The sequence below is a fragment of the Podarcis gaigeae genome (genome assembly GCF_964106915.1).
Source record: "Podarcis gaigeae genome assembly, chromosome: 14".
In the NCBI taxonomy this organism is placed as follows: domain Eukaryota; kingdom Metazoa; phylum Chordata; class Lepidosauria; order Squamata; family Lacertidae; genus Podarcis; species Podarcis gaigeae.
In genome coordinates this window covers 28,136,637-28,153,851 of record NC_139690.1, presented here as the reverse complement: position 1 = coordinate 28,153,851, position 17,215 = coordinate 28,136,637, and the positions used below count along the sequence as shown (strand labels likewise).

The window sequence follows — 17,215 nt, the reverse complement described above, 5'->3', positions numbered from 1 at the left end:
GTATTACCCACATTTTCCAGTCAAAACAAAACTAATTGACATAATTTCCCTGACATTCTTCAAGTCTGTTTAAAGAAGGCAGGATCTGGGTCAGTGAGATGAAGTGGGAAGTCTACAGGTGTTTCTTGTTCCTCTTCCTCCTCCGTGGCCTTCATCCTCAAGAGTTCTTAGAACTGGCCCAGCAGCTCAGCAAAGGCTTCCTCCTTGCATAAATTTGTCTTGCTCAGTTCATGGATTCTGAGCCATAATTAGCGATGCTGTCAGCAGCGAGGGGTGAGTTGAGAAGCTCCAGTACCTTTTTTTCAGAGTAGAAGTGATTGTGTTATCTTAAAATCAAAGGAAATGGAAGCAATCATGATAATATTGTCAGGTTGCTACAGATTGTCAAGCCAGGCAGAAGACTTGGATGAGGCCCTTAGAAATGTCTTATGAGCCCTATTGCATCAAACCAAAGTCCTTCCTAGTCTAGCCACCTGTTAGGGGCCAATTGGGTGCCTTTAGGATGTACAGAGGTAGGAGATGAACACAGTGAGATTCTCCTGCTCATGGTTCCCAGAAACTGGTGTTCAGAGGCATCCTTCCTCTGAAGAGAAGCAGTACTGGGCCATTATCACCAGTAGCCATTGACAGCCTTATCCTGCTTCTAATCTCCTTTGGAAGCCATCCTAATTGGTGGCCATTGCTATGTCTTATGGGAATGAGTTCCATAGCACCACATGTGCTGCTGTATGGAATAGTAATTCTGTTTGCCTATCCTGAATTTCCCAGCATTGTTGTTGTTTAAATTTGTATACTGCCCTATACCCACAGGTCTCAGGGTGCTTCACAGGCTAAAATCACAATATGAAAACACAGAATACATAATCAAAATAAAAACAAGAACAACCCAAGAACACCCCCCACCCCCACCAATTCAGCTTCATTAGTCATAAGAAATCTGTTAGTCTTTGAGGAGTCACAAGACTCTGGGTTTGTTTTTTCTACAACCGACACAGCTGCCCTCTGGGTGTTTTTGCATGTACTGTATAGGCTCTGCTTAATATGGAAGACTTTCTCTTCTGAGGTGGAATTTCCCCAACCATGGCTTATCCTTCGCTTCACTTTCTCCCCTCTTTGGAGCAGGGAGGCCAGGAGGGAATGCACCAAAGGGGACTTGATAAGAACCCTTTAAGCATAAACCTTTTCTATCCTGGGACTACAGAGCTTATCGTGACATATAGATCAGAGGCCAAGGTTTGAAGCCCCACCCCACTCTACCCCCAGAGGCAGAAAGAGGGCTCAGTTCCAAAAGGATTTTTCCCTTCTCTCAAATAATACCTGTTTAAAAAAATGACTGGAGCCTTGAGCATCCCATTAAGACTGAGATTGCTGTAGGGAACTGTATGTGGGAGTTTTAACATACATTTTTTAATGGTTAGGTAAAATTAACTCTGCCGTGTGGGCAGGTGTCCTGGTCTACCTGCTAAAGCTGTGCGTTAACGAGAGGGGGAAGCGAGGAGGAAATGGGGCACAGAGGTTTGGAGAGCTGAATGTTTTCGGGTGCAATAGATTGATAAGAAAAAAGGACTGCTCTGCAGGGCGGTCTGTGAAATGTTGCTGTCACCATGAGAAATTATGCAGCTGTCACCTGAGAAATCCACATTCCTGGATCATAAAGAGTAAGATATCACTAAACCGCGTCCTGTTTGGAGCAGGACTCTGGCAGGCAGGTATTTCTGGCTCCGGCAAAGGTGCCTTCCTTCCTACCCCGACACATTCCCTGGAACATGTAGGCGCCTGAGGGAGGCTAAAAATAAAAACGGGCCAAGTCCCGCTGCCGCATTCCTGCTGGCGGAGAGGCTGACATGGTGATGCTCGCAGCGACGGTTTCTAACACCGCCAGCAGCAGCGGCATCTGCCGCCAGCTTCAGTACCAAGAGGGTCTCCGGCTTCTCCTCTGGCATGCCGAGGTGTGGGACCTGATCCGAGAGGTAGCGATCGCCCGTGCCTTCCTGCGTGCCCTCCTCCCCAGTCCCGTGCCTCGCTCTGGAGGGGCGCGCGCAGGTTTCGTCATGACGCCCGGTGCTACGAGCAGAAGGGGTCCTTTGCTCTCTTCTCGGGCCGCGGGGAGGCGATTGCGCCCAGTGCCAAAAATGCCCTGACCCCACCAGGCGGCGGAGAGGAGGCTGGGTCGTTTGGGAAGGAAGCTGGCACGGCGCCCATTGGCATCGCCGTGGCACCGCGGCTCGCTTGCTGCCGCTCCTGCCAACTCCCGCAAGGCCGCCAGGCGGGTCTTCGGGTGTCGCTGTCCGGGGTGCTGATCTCAGCATTCGAGCGGCGCTGCCGCAGTTGCCGCTGTCCGCGGTGCTGATCTTTGCTTGCGAGCGGCGCTGCCGCAGTCGCCGCTGTCCGCGGCGCAGATCGCTGTCCGCCGCGCGGCGGGAGGCTCTGGGCGCCGCTGTCCGCGGTGCTCATCACATGACCAGACCGTGAGGCGAGCGCGGAGCTGGCGGCGGCGAGCCGAGCCGAGCCGGGCGATGAGGAGGCGCTGCCCGGGCTGAGCGCTGCTGCTTCTGGGGGCATGTGAGAGGCGGCTGGGCGCTTCGGGCGCCGGGCTGCTGGGGCTCTGCGAAGCGGGATGCAGATGCGGCTGTGAGCGCCGCCGGCCCCGCCATGCAGAAGGCGATGCGGCTGAACGACGGGCACGCCGTCTACCTGGGGCTGCTGGCTAAGAAGGACGGCACCCGGCGCGGCTACCTGAGCAAGCGGAGCTCGGACAATACCAAATGGCACCCCAAGTGGTTCGCCCTCCTGCAGAACATGCTCTTCTACTTCGAGAGCGACTCCAGCTCCAGGCCGGCTGGCCTCTACCTGCTGGAGGGCTGCGTCTGCGACCGGGCGCCCTCGCCCAAGCCCAAGGACCCCCTCGAGAAACAGGTAGGTAATGGGATGGGAGGAGGACTGGGAGGAAGCGAAGGGGTCGGGGGCGCTTCGAACTGCTGCTGCCAGCCTGGGCCGTGGACAGCTGGGTGGGGGAGGGGAGGGGAGGGGAGAGGAGCCCTGCCCGGTGTGTCCGCTGCCTTGAGATTTGTGGGGGACGGTGTGTCCTAGGCGTCGCAGGTGCTTGTGACACACCTGCCCCCTTCGAGGCCAGAGGGGGTCAGGAAGGCTTTCCAGCTCCAGCTCTCCCAGCGCTGCAGTGCCAGAAGTCTCGCGCTAGCTCCCCCTCCCGTGTTCCCATTTTTGGATTCCTGTGCTTAGGACTCTATGCAGGACGGGCAGAAGGTAATTCCTTTACCCCCACCCTCTCCAAGAAGCCTGCTCTGGCCAGGAAATTGAAGTTACTTCAGCCAAGAGAACATTTAAACAAAACCAAAAAAACCCCACAACGTTTGGGGTAATCAGTCGTATTAATTAGTCAGCAAGTTGAAATGCAAGGGTGCCCCCGGTGGAGAAAAAGAAGAAGCAGGTCTTCTGCAGCAATCCATGTCACCCTCCACCCGCCTCCCTCAAGCACAATTCACCTTTGTCAAGTGAATATTTGGGTGCTGGGCTTTAGGAATTATGACTGGGTCCAGGTCGAGGCATCTGGTGGTTCTTAACCTGTAAACATAAAGTGTTATAGGAAAAGAGCCATTTGGTCCCACCAGAACTTTCAGGGTGTGAACAAAGTCAGCTTGCAGTGGGTTTGCAGAGAGTTTCCCTTCCACACAGGACCTGGGGCCAGCCAACCCACCCGCTGATTCCTGAGCTATCCTGTTAATTTAAATGCACTTATGAGAGATATGTTGCGGCCAGTCCTTGACTATCTGCAGAGTCTCCTCAACAGTGAAACTAGCCATGCTAGAGCAGCATCTGTGCTAGACAAGACCTTCAACAGTTGGCAGTTGGCTCTGTCCATGGCACGCTGATGCAAAGTCCTCCTTACCCAAGATCACAAGGAATGACCCTCTCTATTAATCTGAGGCCATCCTGCAGGTACAGAGCTCAGCCCCTGCAAAGCCAGAAACCCTTGAGGATCCCATTGAGGAGATCCTTCACAGGCCTCCATAGCTTTGGCTAGTGAAACGGCTCCACTGTCAGCTTAGGAGCAAAGGTGGAGGTCTCTGTCTGCAGTGATGGGGCTTGTGGGTTCTGCCTTTTGAGGAAACTCGTTGAGGAGGTTTGAAAATACAGGGGTGCCAATTGAGATGAAGCATGTAGAAGGACTTGTTGGATAAAATGACCATTAAACTGTTGGAAGGAAGATACTATGTGGGGTGACTTCCTCGCCCAGGAGAGATTGGCTTTGTATTTGCAATTGTTGCTTCTGTGCTACTGATTTGTCTAAAGTCAACCAGAAGAGGCAAAGACAATATAGCCAACATTGTGCTCTCCAGGTGTTGTTGGACTCCAAGTCCCATCAGTCCCAGCCTGCATCTTTGGTGGTTAGGGTTGATGGGAGCTGTAGCTCAATAATATATGGAGGGCACCACATTGGCTACTCCTGCTCTAAGAAGACCTGAGTCATGAGGCTATCTTCCTGTCCTCACTCCTTCTCTTTCTGTTTCCTCCCCCCACCTGCATCCTCTTCCTTAGCCCTTGGCAACTCATGAGCCATTTTCAGGTCCCCCTTTTTGTTCTTTGGCACACCTTCCTCAGAATCCTTAGGGCATCTTGGGTGCCATGCGCTCTTCCTTCACACAAAATAGATAGCAATGCCAGCACTTGTTTAGTGCTTTGGGAGTGTTCATTGTCTGTACGTTATCTTAATAATAGTCACAATAACCCTGCAAGGTGGGTCCTCATTTTGATCCTGACAATGATCTGAAGTCACAGGACATTGCCAAACTGTTAAAGCGAATGAGTTTTGGTTCTGAGCAGGGCCAGGATGAGAACCTGTCTGGAACCTGTTTGTAAGTAACAGTGGAGGAAGACAATGTGCCCCATCAGCACATTGCAGATGGGAGGTGGTTGACCTGGAAAGAAGAGTAAGGAGCTTGCCCCAGTTTGCACATGGCTTCCCTGGTGTCCCATACAAAACTTGCTTCCCTCATGTTGCAGGTGCATGAGTGGTCAAATTAGTTCTGCCCCTGCTGCCAGTGAGAAACCACTGTGTATCTGTGATGCCAGCATGCCAAGGAAAGTATGGTCTCTTGTCTTGATTTAGGGATTTTTGTGGACATCCCATTTATAACTTTGGCCTCTCAGCAGGTTTTCTCTCCAACCCCCCAACCCCCATAGTTGTTAGGTATTTGATTGGCCAACTGCTAGCAAGTACTATAGATAATGGCCTGATGGCTCTCTCTCTCTGGATGCAGAACATAGGAAGCTGCTTTATACTGAATCAGACTATTGGTCCATTTTGCTCAGTGTGGTCAACGCTGACTGGCAGTGGTTCCCCAGTGTCTGAAGCAGGAGTCTCTCCCAGTGCTACCTGGAGATTCCAGGGAATGAACCTGGGACCTTCTACATGCAAAGCAGATGCTCTACCACCAAACCTTTTCCCATATGGACTTATCAGCCTTGCTAAACCATTGCTGCCACACTTATCCCTCAACAATGTTGACATTAACTTTCTTTATTTCACAAGTTGCAGGCAGATTTTTTTAAACTTTTTGGTGGGACTGACCAAGAGCCCATTTGGCATTGATGTATGGGCTGGTAAACCAGCTGGCCATTTCTGTCTTCACCCATGTCTCCTTACATTTGTACTGACTTATCTTTCCACTTGCGGAAGAGCTGTAGCTCAGTGGTAGAACATCTGCTTTGTGTGCATGAAGTCCCAGGTTCAGTCCCCAATGGCATCTCAAGGCATGGCTGGGAAAGACTCACCACTACCTGAAACCCTGGAGAGCCATTGTTGCTAGTCAGTATACGGAGCTCAATAGGCCGAGGGTCAGGACTCTGTAGAAGGCGCCTTCCAAGGCTTCACATATCTGAGGAAGGAGGAGCTTGTTGCAGATAGCAGCCCTTCCCAAACCAGGAGGTATGGGATATATTTTTTCTGCTTCAGACCAAACCAACAACACATTGGGAATTTGTTTCATTCAGCTACAACTAAACGAGTCCCCTTTGATTTATAATTGAGTCCATTTTGACATTTGTAGAGCTAGTTCATGGCTGGGTCTCCTGCACAAAAGGATTAATCACCCTGGCCTTGGCCCAGGAACTGCAAACTTAATCTCCAAGTAGCAATGTGTTTTATTTCTCAACAAGGAGCATAGTGAAGATCAAAGGCCTCTGACTTTGGTCAGGGCATTTCAACTCTGAAACCTGGGTGGAAGTGAAATCTTCAGATAACTGAAGAAGAAGAAAAATGTTTTCCTTCTCTGGTGGCAGCTTTTGGAACTAGATGTTCCCTTCTACTTGAATTGGGGAGATTTTCAGGGTGGTGTTCTAATTTGCTACAGACAGGTTATATGATCAGTTAAGCATTTTCCTATCACCCCATCATGTCCAGACAAAACACCAATATTACTACTGAACTGCCAGGGAGAGAGCCAAGGTGTCAATAGGCAGGCTCACCTGTCAGATTCTTATCAAGGAAACTACAAGTGGAATATCTGTAGAGTGGAAAATAATAATTAATACCACCCATGTGGGTTAATTAATAAAATAATTGGCTGGATCCTTAGATTCAAAGCATGGGGTTTAACACACACTCCAGCAAGAGAGAGCCCCCAGCAGAGTATAAAAACACAGAATCATGCAGCACAATGAAGCATGGGAATAATAGACTGTTAGACCTTTTAAATATCCTGTTCAGTCCACTGCCTCTCTTGCAGTGAACAGACCACAACGTAAGTAAATTGAAATGCTTTACTTAAAAACTCCAAAGGTCAGATTCATGCATTATTCCATGTGGCAGCAAAAAGAACACAGGTAGAAAGTCTTGAATTTACAAAATACAGAAAAACATTTATGAACACGTGGTCTGGGCTTGAAGTGATCAAGCCCATATGTGTTGCTTGGTCAGCTTTACAAGATGGAAGAGAATGAAGAAAGAAATTTCACTTCTCCAGCTCAGTCAGCATTCACATAACCTAGTAGTTTGGATTGCTGTCTGCTGGCAGTTTAAGTTTATAGTTCATGGTTCCCTGTAATTATCTGACAACCCCTTTCACAGCAGTCTCATCCTTCTCAGTGAGAGACCTAACTACTCAGGATTTCCACTGAATTTGCTATGTCAGGTCTGGAAGTTGTGGTCAGGTACAAAAAGTTTTCCAATTGCTGACCTGTACTGGTTGTTGTCTGGCAAGAGTTCAGATTCATCTGGGCTCTTTAGAAAGTCAGTAGCCATTGGTGTGGCTACTCCCATAGCTTCTTGCAGCCCTAAGCTGTCAAGCAATTCAATAACTTTTTGCTTTTGACTTAGAAGATAAGATCCTTCTCTTTCTGTTTAAACACTCAAGTAGGAAGAAACATTTCCGAGTTGTTCTGCTCCTTTGCTTAGGTCTTTCACAACTTTTGGGTAGTCTTGGTCATTTTCAGTTGCAATGATCAAGCCATCTTCAAATGCCAACACATAATAAAATTGTCCATTTTTGCATTTGGTGTGCAAGCACTTGTCTGTGTGACCTTGTGTGTACCCTAGCTGTGGGGAACTGCTGTGCAGTTTCTCATTCCATGCTCTAGCAGCTTGTTTCAGACCATAAAACCCCTTCTGAAGTTTGCATACTAGATGCACTTCCTTTGGTTTGATAAAACCTTTGGCCTCTTCCATGCAAATCCACCCTGAGGTTTCTCTATGCAAAAACACGGTTTCAATGTCTATGTGTTTTGCCTCTATTTGTTAAGAAGTTGCTGTGCCTGAAAGCAGTGTAATACTGGAATATCTCACTGCAGGTGCACAAGTTTCATCATAGTCCTCTCCAAACTTTTGCAAGTAACCTTTGGCCACAAGTCTTGCTTTGTAGTGCTCAACTTCCTCTTCTGCACCCTGCTTTACCTTGAACACCCACTTGCTTCCAGTTGCCTTCTTCCTGGGAGGCAACTTGGTGAGGGCCCAGATCTTGTTCTGGTGCAGCGCATCAATCTCCTCTTATGCAGCATCCCTCCACATATGTGGTTGGCACCTGCTCAACCCCCAAGTGGAAGGTTCTCAGGGTTGTGCCAATGACCTTGTGGTGTAGGACAATCCTGGAGATGGGATACTTTTGTTGGGTCTTGAGGAGTATCTGACATATGGCTGTGAAACCACATCAGTCTCCTCATCACCCTCCAGCACAGACCTCTTCTCATCAGTCTCCTCTCCTGCTACCTGTAATCTGCTCCTCGGCTTCTCCTTCCTGTTCATCATTTGTGCTAGGTGATGTGACAGTAGAAAGCAGATATGTCAATTCAGGAAAGTTCAGGAGGGCTATTATTTCTTCTTCTGACCTCTCAAAAAAAAAAAAAAATATCGCAGTTCCTCTCTTGGTAGCTGTCCTGTGTTCATCAAAATGAACCATATGTCTTGTGCCGACCTTTCCAGTATTCAAGTCAATTGCTCTGTCACCTTTGCTCCAGTAGCATATCCAATCATAATTGTCTGTCCTGATCTGGAGTCTAACTTGTGTCTATTCTCCTTGAGTACAAAGGCACAGCAATACAAGTGGTGGTCATTTCACACGGGGGGGGGGGGTTCCATTCGTCCCCCCATGTGTGTTGGTGGCACAAATAAGCATTTTATCCCCCATTCTGCCCTCTTCTGGGTCGAAAAGGACCCACATGTCTGCGATCACGTGTCAGTTGGACACACCTAAAATGTTCACTGCCTGTACTGCCAGATACATGTTTGTGTGACATACTCTGCACTCTTCCATGTCAAAGTTCTAAAGCTGTACATGGACTTCTCTTGGTTGGCAATCTGTTGTGGAGATATATTGCAGGGGCTACCACATCTCCCCACATTTGTTTGGGAAGGCCAGGGTCACTCGGCATGCACTTTGTCATCTCCATAAGAGACCTAAACTTTCTCTCAGTGACTGAGCTTTGTTGAAGGGTGTGTAAAACACTCCCCACTTGTGTGCAATCCCCTCTTCATCCACAAGAGATTTCATGTGGCTCGAGGTAAACTCACCTTCACTGTCATTGACCAAAGTTGTGGGTTTCCTCTGAAACTTATTGCTCACCGTGGTGATGTGCTTTTTGAACTGTACAGTTTCACTTTTCTCCTTTAGAAAGTACACATTGCAATACCTTGAGAAATCATCCAGAAAAATTGGTATGTATTTATACTTCCCTAGGGAGGGAACATTAAGTGGGCCATACACCTCAGTGCATACTACATCTTGCAGTCTGGTGCTTCAGTAAATGGAGGGAAATAAACTTTAACACTCTTCTCAGTGATACAGCTTATGCACTTGGTTGTGACTGGTGCATTTTGGGTTACCTTCATCCCTGTTGCAAGCTCCTTGCATTGCAGTTCAGTTGTGGGACATACAGTGGTACCTCGGGTTACAGATGCTTCAGGTTACAGACTCCGCTAATCCAGAAATAGTACCTCGGGTTAAGAGCTTTGCTTCAGGATGAGAACAGAAATCGTGCTCCAGTGGTGCGGCAGCAGCGGGAGGCCCCATTAGCTAAAGTGGTGCTTCAGGTTAAGAACAGATTCAGGTTAAGAACGGACCTCCGGAATGAATTAAGTTCTTAACCCGAGGTACCACTGTATAGGATTTGATGCACGTGATTTTCTTTCAATTGATTGCTAAGTTTGCAGTTTAAGGTTCCTGGACCTATACCACATCTCTTTATGGTTTCACCATATGCAATTTGAATCCGCTGATGGGTTGACATGGTCAATGCTGCCAAATAAAACTTCATCATAACTCATATATGAAGAACATCCAGAATCAATTAACCGTTTGTTTGATTTTGCATCACAACAGTTTAGAGTTAGATTCTTCTCATGCAAGGGGGTGAAAGGGGAGGATGCTGTGGGCCATGGAAAAGTTCCAACACTGGATGGGACTCTGGTTGCTGGGCCGAAGAGGCCAGGAGGCAGAGTGCTGTGATGAGGTTCTCTTGCTGGGGCCCTTTGCTGTCAGTGATGCCTATTTGGTTTTGTGTCGAAAGGTGATGTGGTGTGCCCTGTTGTGTAGCACCTGCCTTGTGTCTTTAGGCCTTTTAAACAGGGCAGTTTAAAGAGAAAGACAAGGAGGGGCTCCTGGAACCTTTTGCCAGGATGTGGCCCAATAGCACATCTGCTCAGGAGGAGGAGAGATGTCGATGCCCTTAGAAGAATCAGGACTACAGCAGCTATATTTAGATGAGAGAAGCCCTAGCTCAGCCTGGCCTGGAATGCGTTGAGGTTGCTGTGGAAATCGTGCATCGCAACATATCCTTGAAGAAGCATTGTGTGGGGGATCCAAAGAACTCTGCTGTAGTTGCACCAGGTGAGGTCAACAGCAGAAGAGCCATTGAAATGAAGAGGGTCAGGTGTTCTCTGCCACTCTTCTACTGAACTCCTCCATCATTGTCATGACATATGAGACATGCTGCAGAGTTCTACATCAGATATTGTTGTGTGGGGGGGGGGGCGTTCTGTTTGTTTTCTTTTTAACCTGCTGCAGTCTCAGGAGGCTGCCAAGCTGAGTGGCGGAAGAAGAGGCAGGAGGGGTTATTCAAACTGTTCCCTTTCTGCTGTTGAGGAGTTCAAAACTGTCTTTGCACTATTGCATTTCTCTCTTTGGTGGGGGATGGATCATAGAGGAACCACTGTCCCTTGCAGCTGAATAATGTGTCTAGTTTTTGAGCAGAATTGCAATGGTAGACAAGATTGCGCTGCCTCCCTCTTCGCTCTTGGGTGCAGCCTCAGAGGCTGCTTTTCAGCTAGACACAGAAGCGGGTGGCGGCAAAGAAGTAGTTCACACCCTCCGGTCTACACTACATCAAGTATGCTCCCACCATTGGCTTGGGAAGAAGGGTACACACAATGTGGGCCACAATCCATATTGTTACAAAAGTTAGGTGCCTCCCCATTCTCTGCTGAGCAGTAGCGAGATTCTAGGGGGTTCCAGGTACTCACCTAGGTTCTGTGTTTCTTTCGAGAAAGGAAACACAGTGGAGACTGTTGTAGCTCTAAGAAATATGATTTATTCACATATTGACACCTTCAGTCTGCACGGGGGGAGCCCATCTCTTACAACATGGTCATTTCAAGAGGGGCTTGTTCCCCACAGCAGTGCAGCACTGGGGTCAAAGTCATCTCTCCCGGCCAGCCTTCAGCCAGCCTACCCAAGATGGATCCTGGTCTTTGTTCTCCCTTCTTCTTCTCAACATACTTTGCTAAAAACACTCCCACCCTGTAACCTCAAACATGCACCCCATCAACATGGCAGTCTCTCTCTGCCCAGGCCCAGCATTCCTCTTAGATGGGCCATCAACACGTTTTCTCATGTTAGCGCCTCTATCCCAGGTCCAGGTGTGGCACTTGCTTGGAATTAAATTAAGCCTGTACTTTTCCATGGGCCCCCAATCTTTGCTTCAATATTCCAAATAACTGGAGTTGCCATGTGTCCTCTTTTTCTAGGACATGTCCTCTTTTTCAGGGGTAAAATTTCTGCCCAGGTGTTGTTTTTTTAATTTGCAGAAATGTCTCTCGCTATACTTTCTGGATGAGACATTGACATAACCGGTGATTGAAGACTTGCTTTCCTTTTCTCTTCTCCTGCCCTCAACAGCAATATATCACAGTTTCTAAAGCCTACATATAGTAGGGGTATTTAAAATGAGAGCCATTATAGCGTCCTCTTTTTTTCTCTTCAAAATATGACAACTTCAAAATAATAAAAATCCTACTATTTATTAATTTCTAGGGTCTGGGGGGGGTCCCCCAAATCTATAACAATAGCTATCCTGTTATTTCTTACAAAATGCTGTGTTTTGATGCATTTTCCCACAAACAGCTTCAATCTGAATTGAGAAAAAGAATGACTTAGCTGTGTTTTTTATTAAGCTCACATAAATGCTTTCATATTATCATGCAGTTCTGATATCTTAGCACTCTCTCCTCATTGCTTTTTGCACATAGTGTAAAAAATAAAGAATAAATGGAGATAAGAAATGGCAGGGTGCATTAGACACCATTACAATGATTATTATATGTGTTATTATTCATTTTATTCATGTACCAGTTTTATCTTCCAAGGATCTCAATGTGGTGTGCATGGTTGCATTAGCAGCACCAAGGCTGGGGTGCAAGCCTAGGCAGTGTGTATTTGAGGTCCTGGGATACCCAGATGATAATAACACACACGCACCAGCCTCACTGATGTGATCCAAAGGAAAGCAACATGTTTGGCACCAGCTTGGCTTCAGGAATTCCCAGAAGGAGGCATACAAGGCACCATTCAACTGACCCAGGAACTCTACTCTGGATTTGTGGAGGGTTTACTCCTTAGACTTTTCTTCTCCCTAGGATATCCCGCATGGCGGCAGAGGTTTAGGATCAGCATATTCCTTTTTCTAGATGGGCTACCTTCACAGGTTGATGAGCCTCAACTGCCCCTCATTTCCCTCTACAACATGTGCAAAAACCACCTTCTTGACCGATGGACCACCTATGGCTCTCATCCAGTCAATCCACCAGAGCCTGTCTTTGCACATAGGGGAAGTCCCTAACTCACTGAGGGTTTGAGACCCATTGGCTACCCTCACCTGGTTTAGCCAGCCAGTCAAAGCCATTCCCTGAGTGTGGTTGCTGTCCCATGCTGGCAGCTTCTAGGAGCCACAGGAGAGAGCTGGCTGGAATGTAGTTAACCATATATAGGAAAGAGTTGCATCTGTTGCTGTGACCATTTTTGCCACTTTTGCCCTACCCACCTCCAGCATGTGGCCACAGAAGGTTGTCCAAAAGAGGATGTGTCCATTGGCTAGAGTAAGAGAGGAGCAAAGGAATCTGCTTCATACTGTGTCAGTCTGCTGGTCCATTTAGTGCAGTGTTCCCTACACTGACTGGCAGCAATGTCCCTCCAGGTTTCCAGATAGCGTCCTTCCCAGCCCTTCCTGGAGATGCCACTGGGGATTGAACCTGGGACCTTCTGCATGCCAAGTAGCTGCTCTGCCACTCAGCTTCCTGCCGCCCTTTCCCTCTCTAGAGCATTTGCTTTAGTCTGTGCTTGGAGGCCAGCAGTTTTGTGGGGCCATGTGGTTGGATTTTGGATTCCAGGACGTCCTGGCAAGAGCGGAAGCCAGAGACAGAACGGACGGCGCTCAGCATTTCCTTATTTATTTTCCAACTTACTCGGTTCTGTCTCTGGCCTTAGAGAACATCCCTTGTTTCCTAGGAGACTGCAGGGAAGGAGAGTAGATGAACTGCGAAAACTCTTTTGCGGTGCTCGAAGCCGCCCTGATGAAAATTAACACAAATACAGTAAATGCCAAGGGAGGCTAAAAATAGCCTCTGTGCCAAGCCCTATTCTGCTCCTGTCCATGTCAGCCTGGCATCTGAGATGCAGCAAAGTCTGCGGGGTGGGGGGGAGCTTCCAGGGCTGGTGGGTGGCTTGGATTCTAGGGGGCTGTTCTGGGGCAGGTGCCTTCCATGGGCATGTGTCCATCATGCCCCTTGCTTTCTCAAATGCTGGTCCATGATCCTGCTGCAAAGGTTCAGCATTGGCACCTCTTAGAGACAGGAAGGTGGGGGGGGCATAGAAAGTAGCTGCCCCAAACCATTTGCTCATCATAGTGCCTCTGGAGGGGAAATCTGGGTGAGCTCCCATGTCCCAAATGGCAGGGCCGGCACCTGCTGTCCCCACTACTGCTGCCCCCTTCCCACAGCCAGCCCATGCAAGCCAGTCCACAAAAAGCAGCCAGGTGCACTGCAGAAAATAAGCCAGGAAGGAAGAGACATTGAATCATAGGGTTGGAAGGGATCTGAAGGGTCATCTAGATCAACCCCCTGCAATGGCATTGCTGTAGTTTGGAAGTGGCTGGTGGTCTCTCCTGGGGCCCTCTGGCCTCTTCCCTTGGCAAAGCGAGGAGGGAATGGCTGCAAACTGCTTTCTCCTCTCCTTTAGGCAGACTACCTACCAGCCGAAGGTGATTAATAAATTGATGGTAACAACAACAACAGCAGCCCAATAATGCTGCAAAAGCCGTATCTAATCTGTCATGGCTTCCATGCTTTTGCCTGCTAGAAAATGCTTTCCATGGACTTTCCCCGTAATAAATTTGTAACCTTTTGAGTTAGCCCTCTGCTTTCTGTGTCTTCTGTGTAATTCTGTGTCTTCTGCCAGGATGAGTTAGTGATATTTGGCATCCTTGCAGTGGAATGCAGCTGGCTGTCTTTAGGAGTAATAGCTCTTCTCTTTGTTTTTATAGCATTATTTCACCGTTAACTTCAACCATGAAAACCAGAAAACCCTGGAGCTGAGGACAGAAGATGCTAAAGATTGTGATGAATGGGTAGCAGCCATTAGCCATGCCAGGTAAGTCCTCCTCCTTTTCTCAGTGGCTCTGTGGAACATGAATCCTGCTGGGGCAAGGTGTCTTGGGATGGAGGGCTGGGCTGGCATGTGTCAGGTCAGGTGCAAGAGGCCGCTGACCATGTTAATTCTGCTGGGGGAGAGAGAGTGGGAGAGGGAGCCAGTAAGAGGCCTTATTTCTGGTCACCCTTGCTGAGCAATGGCTCATAAGTAGTAGTAGTACTGTAGTATTATTAGTACTACTACTACTACTAGTAGTAGTAGTAATATAATATATTTACCGGTATTTCCCCAGCCTCTCTGGGTGGCTCCCAACATAGTATTAAAAACACGATAAAACATAATAATAATTTATTATTATAGCACAGAAGAAACCATATAAGAGGAAATCAGCCCCTCTGGGCTGCTTACAGAGAAAAAGTTGACAATGAGCAATGCTTGGGCTGACTCTGGAATTCTAAAGAAGCACAGGATTTTGCTCCATGCCTAGAATTCAGCATCCTAACAACCTCAGAATTTGTTGTTGGGTTTTTGGTTTGCGTTTTGCGTTCCACATCTCATGGCTGCAAACAGGGCTGGCCCAAGACATTTTGCTGCTTGAGGCAAAACAGAAAATGGCAGGAGCCCCCTCCCCCCCCTTCTCTGCTGCCACCTGAGGCGACTGGAGGCAGCCCAGGGAAGTCCCAGCACACTGAACGTGGGGGAGAGAAAAAAAGGAGGCAAGAGGGGAGCAGGCAGTGGCTGCAGGCAACAAGCACAGGAGGCAGTAAGCAGCACAGTCCTTGGGCTCCAGATCAGCCGCCCCCTCCCAGCTGTGCCCAGCCTGCCTCCCAAGGACAAGGCCTTGTCAAAGCCCTGGTTGCAAAGATAAGCATCAGTGTATGTAGTCAGTGCCAGGTAGGAGCTGGAAGCCGGGGGGGGGGGGAGGCATCTGGAGAAGGCTTGGGGTGTTAAGGGAGTGTCCTTGTTCTCCTTCCCAGTTGCCCATAGAACTGCAAGAAACAGCCTCAAACAAGCAGGTGTGCCGTGCAGAATGGGAACACCTACAGTTCCAGGCATCAGTTTGCTTTGTCTGGAGTGGAAGGTGGGATGCCTTTTTGCAGCACAGAGGATGCTTTGTGGCCTTGCTGACAGAAGGCTGAGGGAGGGTCTCCCCCCCCCCCCACTCTCTGGCCTTCTCAAAATGTGCTGGGCAGCAGCTGGGCAGACTTAGGAGTTGGAGAGGATGTTGCATCACATATTTTTTTCTCTACTCTTAATTCTGCCTCTGCACCTGGGATGCTGCCAGTTGCCATAGCCAGAGATAAGAATTCATCCTTGACATTTGCGTTTTAATTCCATTCCCTTTCTTTTAACATTCAATTCATTTTCCTGGAAAGGCTGCTTTTAACCAAGCAGGGAAACAAAGAGGCGGCTCCCCCACCCAACTCACATGTGAAATATTGTGGGCCAGATCCTTCCACGAATATTTGAATTCATAGAACTCGTAGAATGGGATTAAATGGCAGTACAGCCCTCAACATCTTTACTCAGAAATAAACCATGCTGAGTTCAATGCAGCTTTACCTGCGTTTCCCAACCAAAGTCACTGCCAGCTTAGAAGGAGCTTGGCCATTCCTAATCGCCTGCAGTCCAAACCCATATATAGGTCTACTCAGAGGTAAGGTACACTGACTTCAATGGGACATATTCCCATGTTAGTAGATATAGGGTAGCAGCCTTACCTGTCCTTTAGTACCAGGTTCAGTGTGTCAGGTCAGTCCCACTGAAGCCAGTAAACCAAGCCTAGTACCTGTATAGCAGGACATGAATCTGCCTCCTTGATGGGAGTGAAAAGGTCTTTGAGGTCTTCAGGGTTTCATCTTCATAATGGTTGCCAGAGATTTTGCAGAATCTCTCGCTGATCCTTGTGGGCTCATAGAGTTGATCCATGTGACCCAAAGCTGGCACAGAGCACATGGAAAATGGAGAGAGCATCACAGCTGGTCACACAGTGGAAGAAGCCACTGTCCATTTGCTCCAGCGTGTAGCCAGATCAATTATGATCCCTGTCTTCTGCTAAAAATTGATGTGGCTGCAAGGCAGATCAAGCAGCAAACATGCCTGGTATCTGTGGCCAGCAGGAGCATAGTTTGAGTTTGGCATGTGCTCAGGGCCTCTTTTGGGATCATGCGGGTTGGCCTCTATATGTGGCCCACTGGGTAACAGTGGCAGAGTGCAAGTTGGACATGGGAATTGGACATGGAATCTTGATCTTCAGATAATCACTTCTTCGCTGTTATTACTCACAGGCTGAATATGGGAAGCCAGCCTTCCCCAGTCTCCTGGTCCTGATGCTTTGAACCAGAACACCCATCAGCCTCAGCTCTTGCAGCTGCTCTGGCTGAGGCTGATGGGAGTCAGTAGTGCTGGCTTGGCCCACGACTGTGGGTGCCCGGGTCGTGAGTGCCATGCAGCATGCATGATATTGGCACTGAAATTTGTGGGTGCCAGGCACCTTCATGGGGAATTTTGTGGGTGCTCAGTCACCCAGGGCCCCAGGGAGTTGGCACCTATGATGGGAGTTGTAGACCAAGATTTCTGGAGGGCACTAAGTTGGGAAATGGCTGTTCTAAAGTGTTTGGATAAAAAGAATGGCTGGAGCTTGATGGGAAGGATCAATCAGAGCGATCAAATTCAAGCCAAGCAGTGGCAGGGAAAGTTCATGCTCTGAACTGTAGCAGCAGAGTCGTGCCATTTCCTTCCCCCCATGATGAATGCAGTTATCACTTGGTGGCTTGTTGGGTTGGCTCTCTCTCTCTCTCTCCCCCCCCCCATAGGATTTTCTAATTGTGTTGGCAGCAGACACG

At 48.5% G+C, this 17,215-nt stretch overlaps 1 protein-coding gene across 1 annotated transcript in view; it reads left to right on the top strand.

Moving 5' to 3' along the window:
- The first annotated feature begins 1,581 nt into the window (after positions 1-1,581).
- RASGRF1 (Ras protein specific guanine nucleotide releasing factor 1) overlaps positions 1,582-17,215 on the top strand; it is a 59,353-nt gene continuing 43,719 nt past the window's right edge. Inside the window, exons 1-2 of the mRNA XM_083713071.1 lie at positions 1,582-2,916; positions 14,263-14,369. Coding sequence (XP_083569197.1) covers positions 2,653-2,916; positions 14,263-14,369 — 371 coding nt within the window. The 5' untranslated portion in view covers positions 1,582-2,652. The remainder of the gene's footprint in view (positions 2,917-14,262; positions 14,370-17,215) is intronic.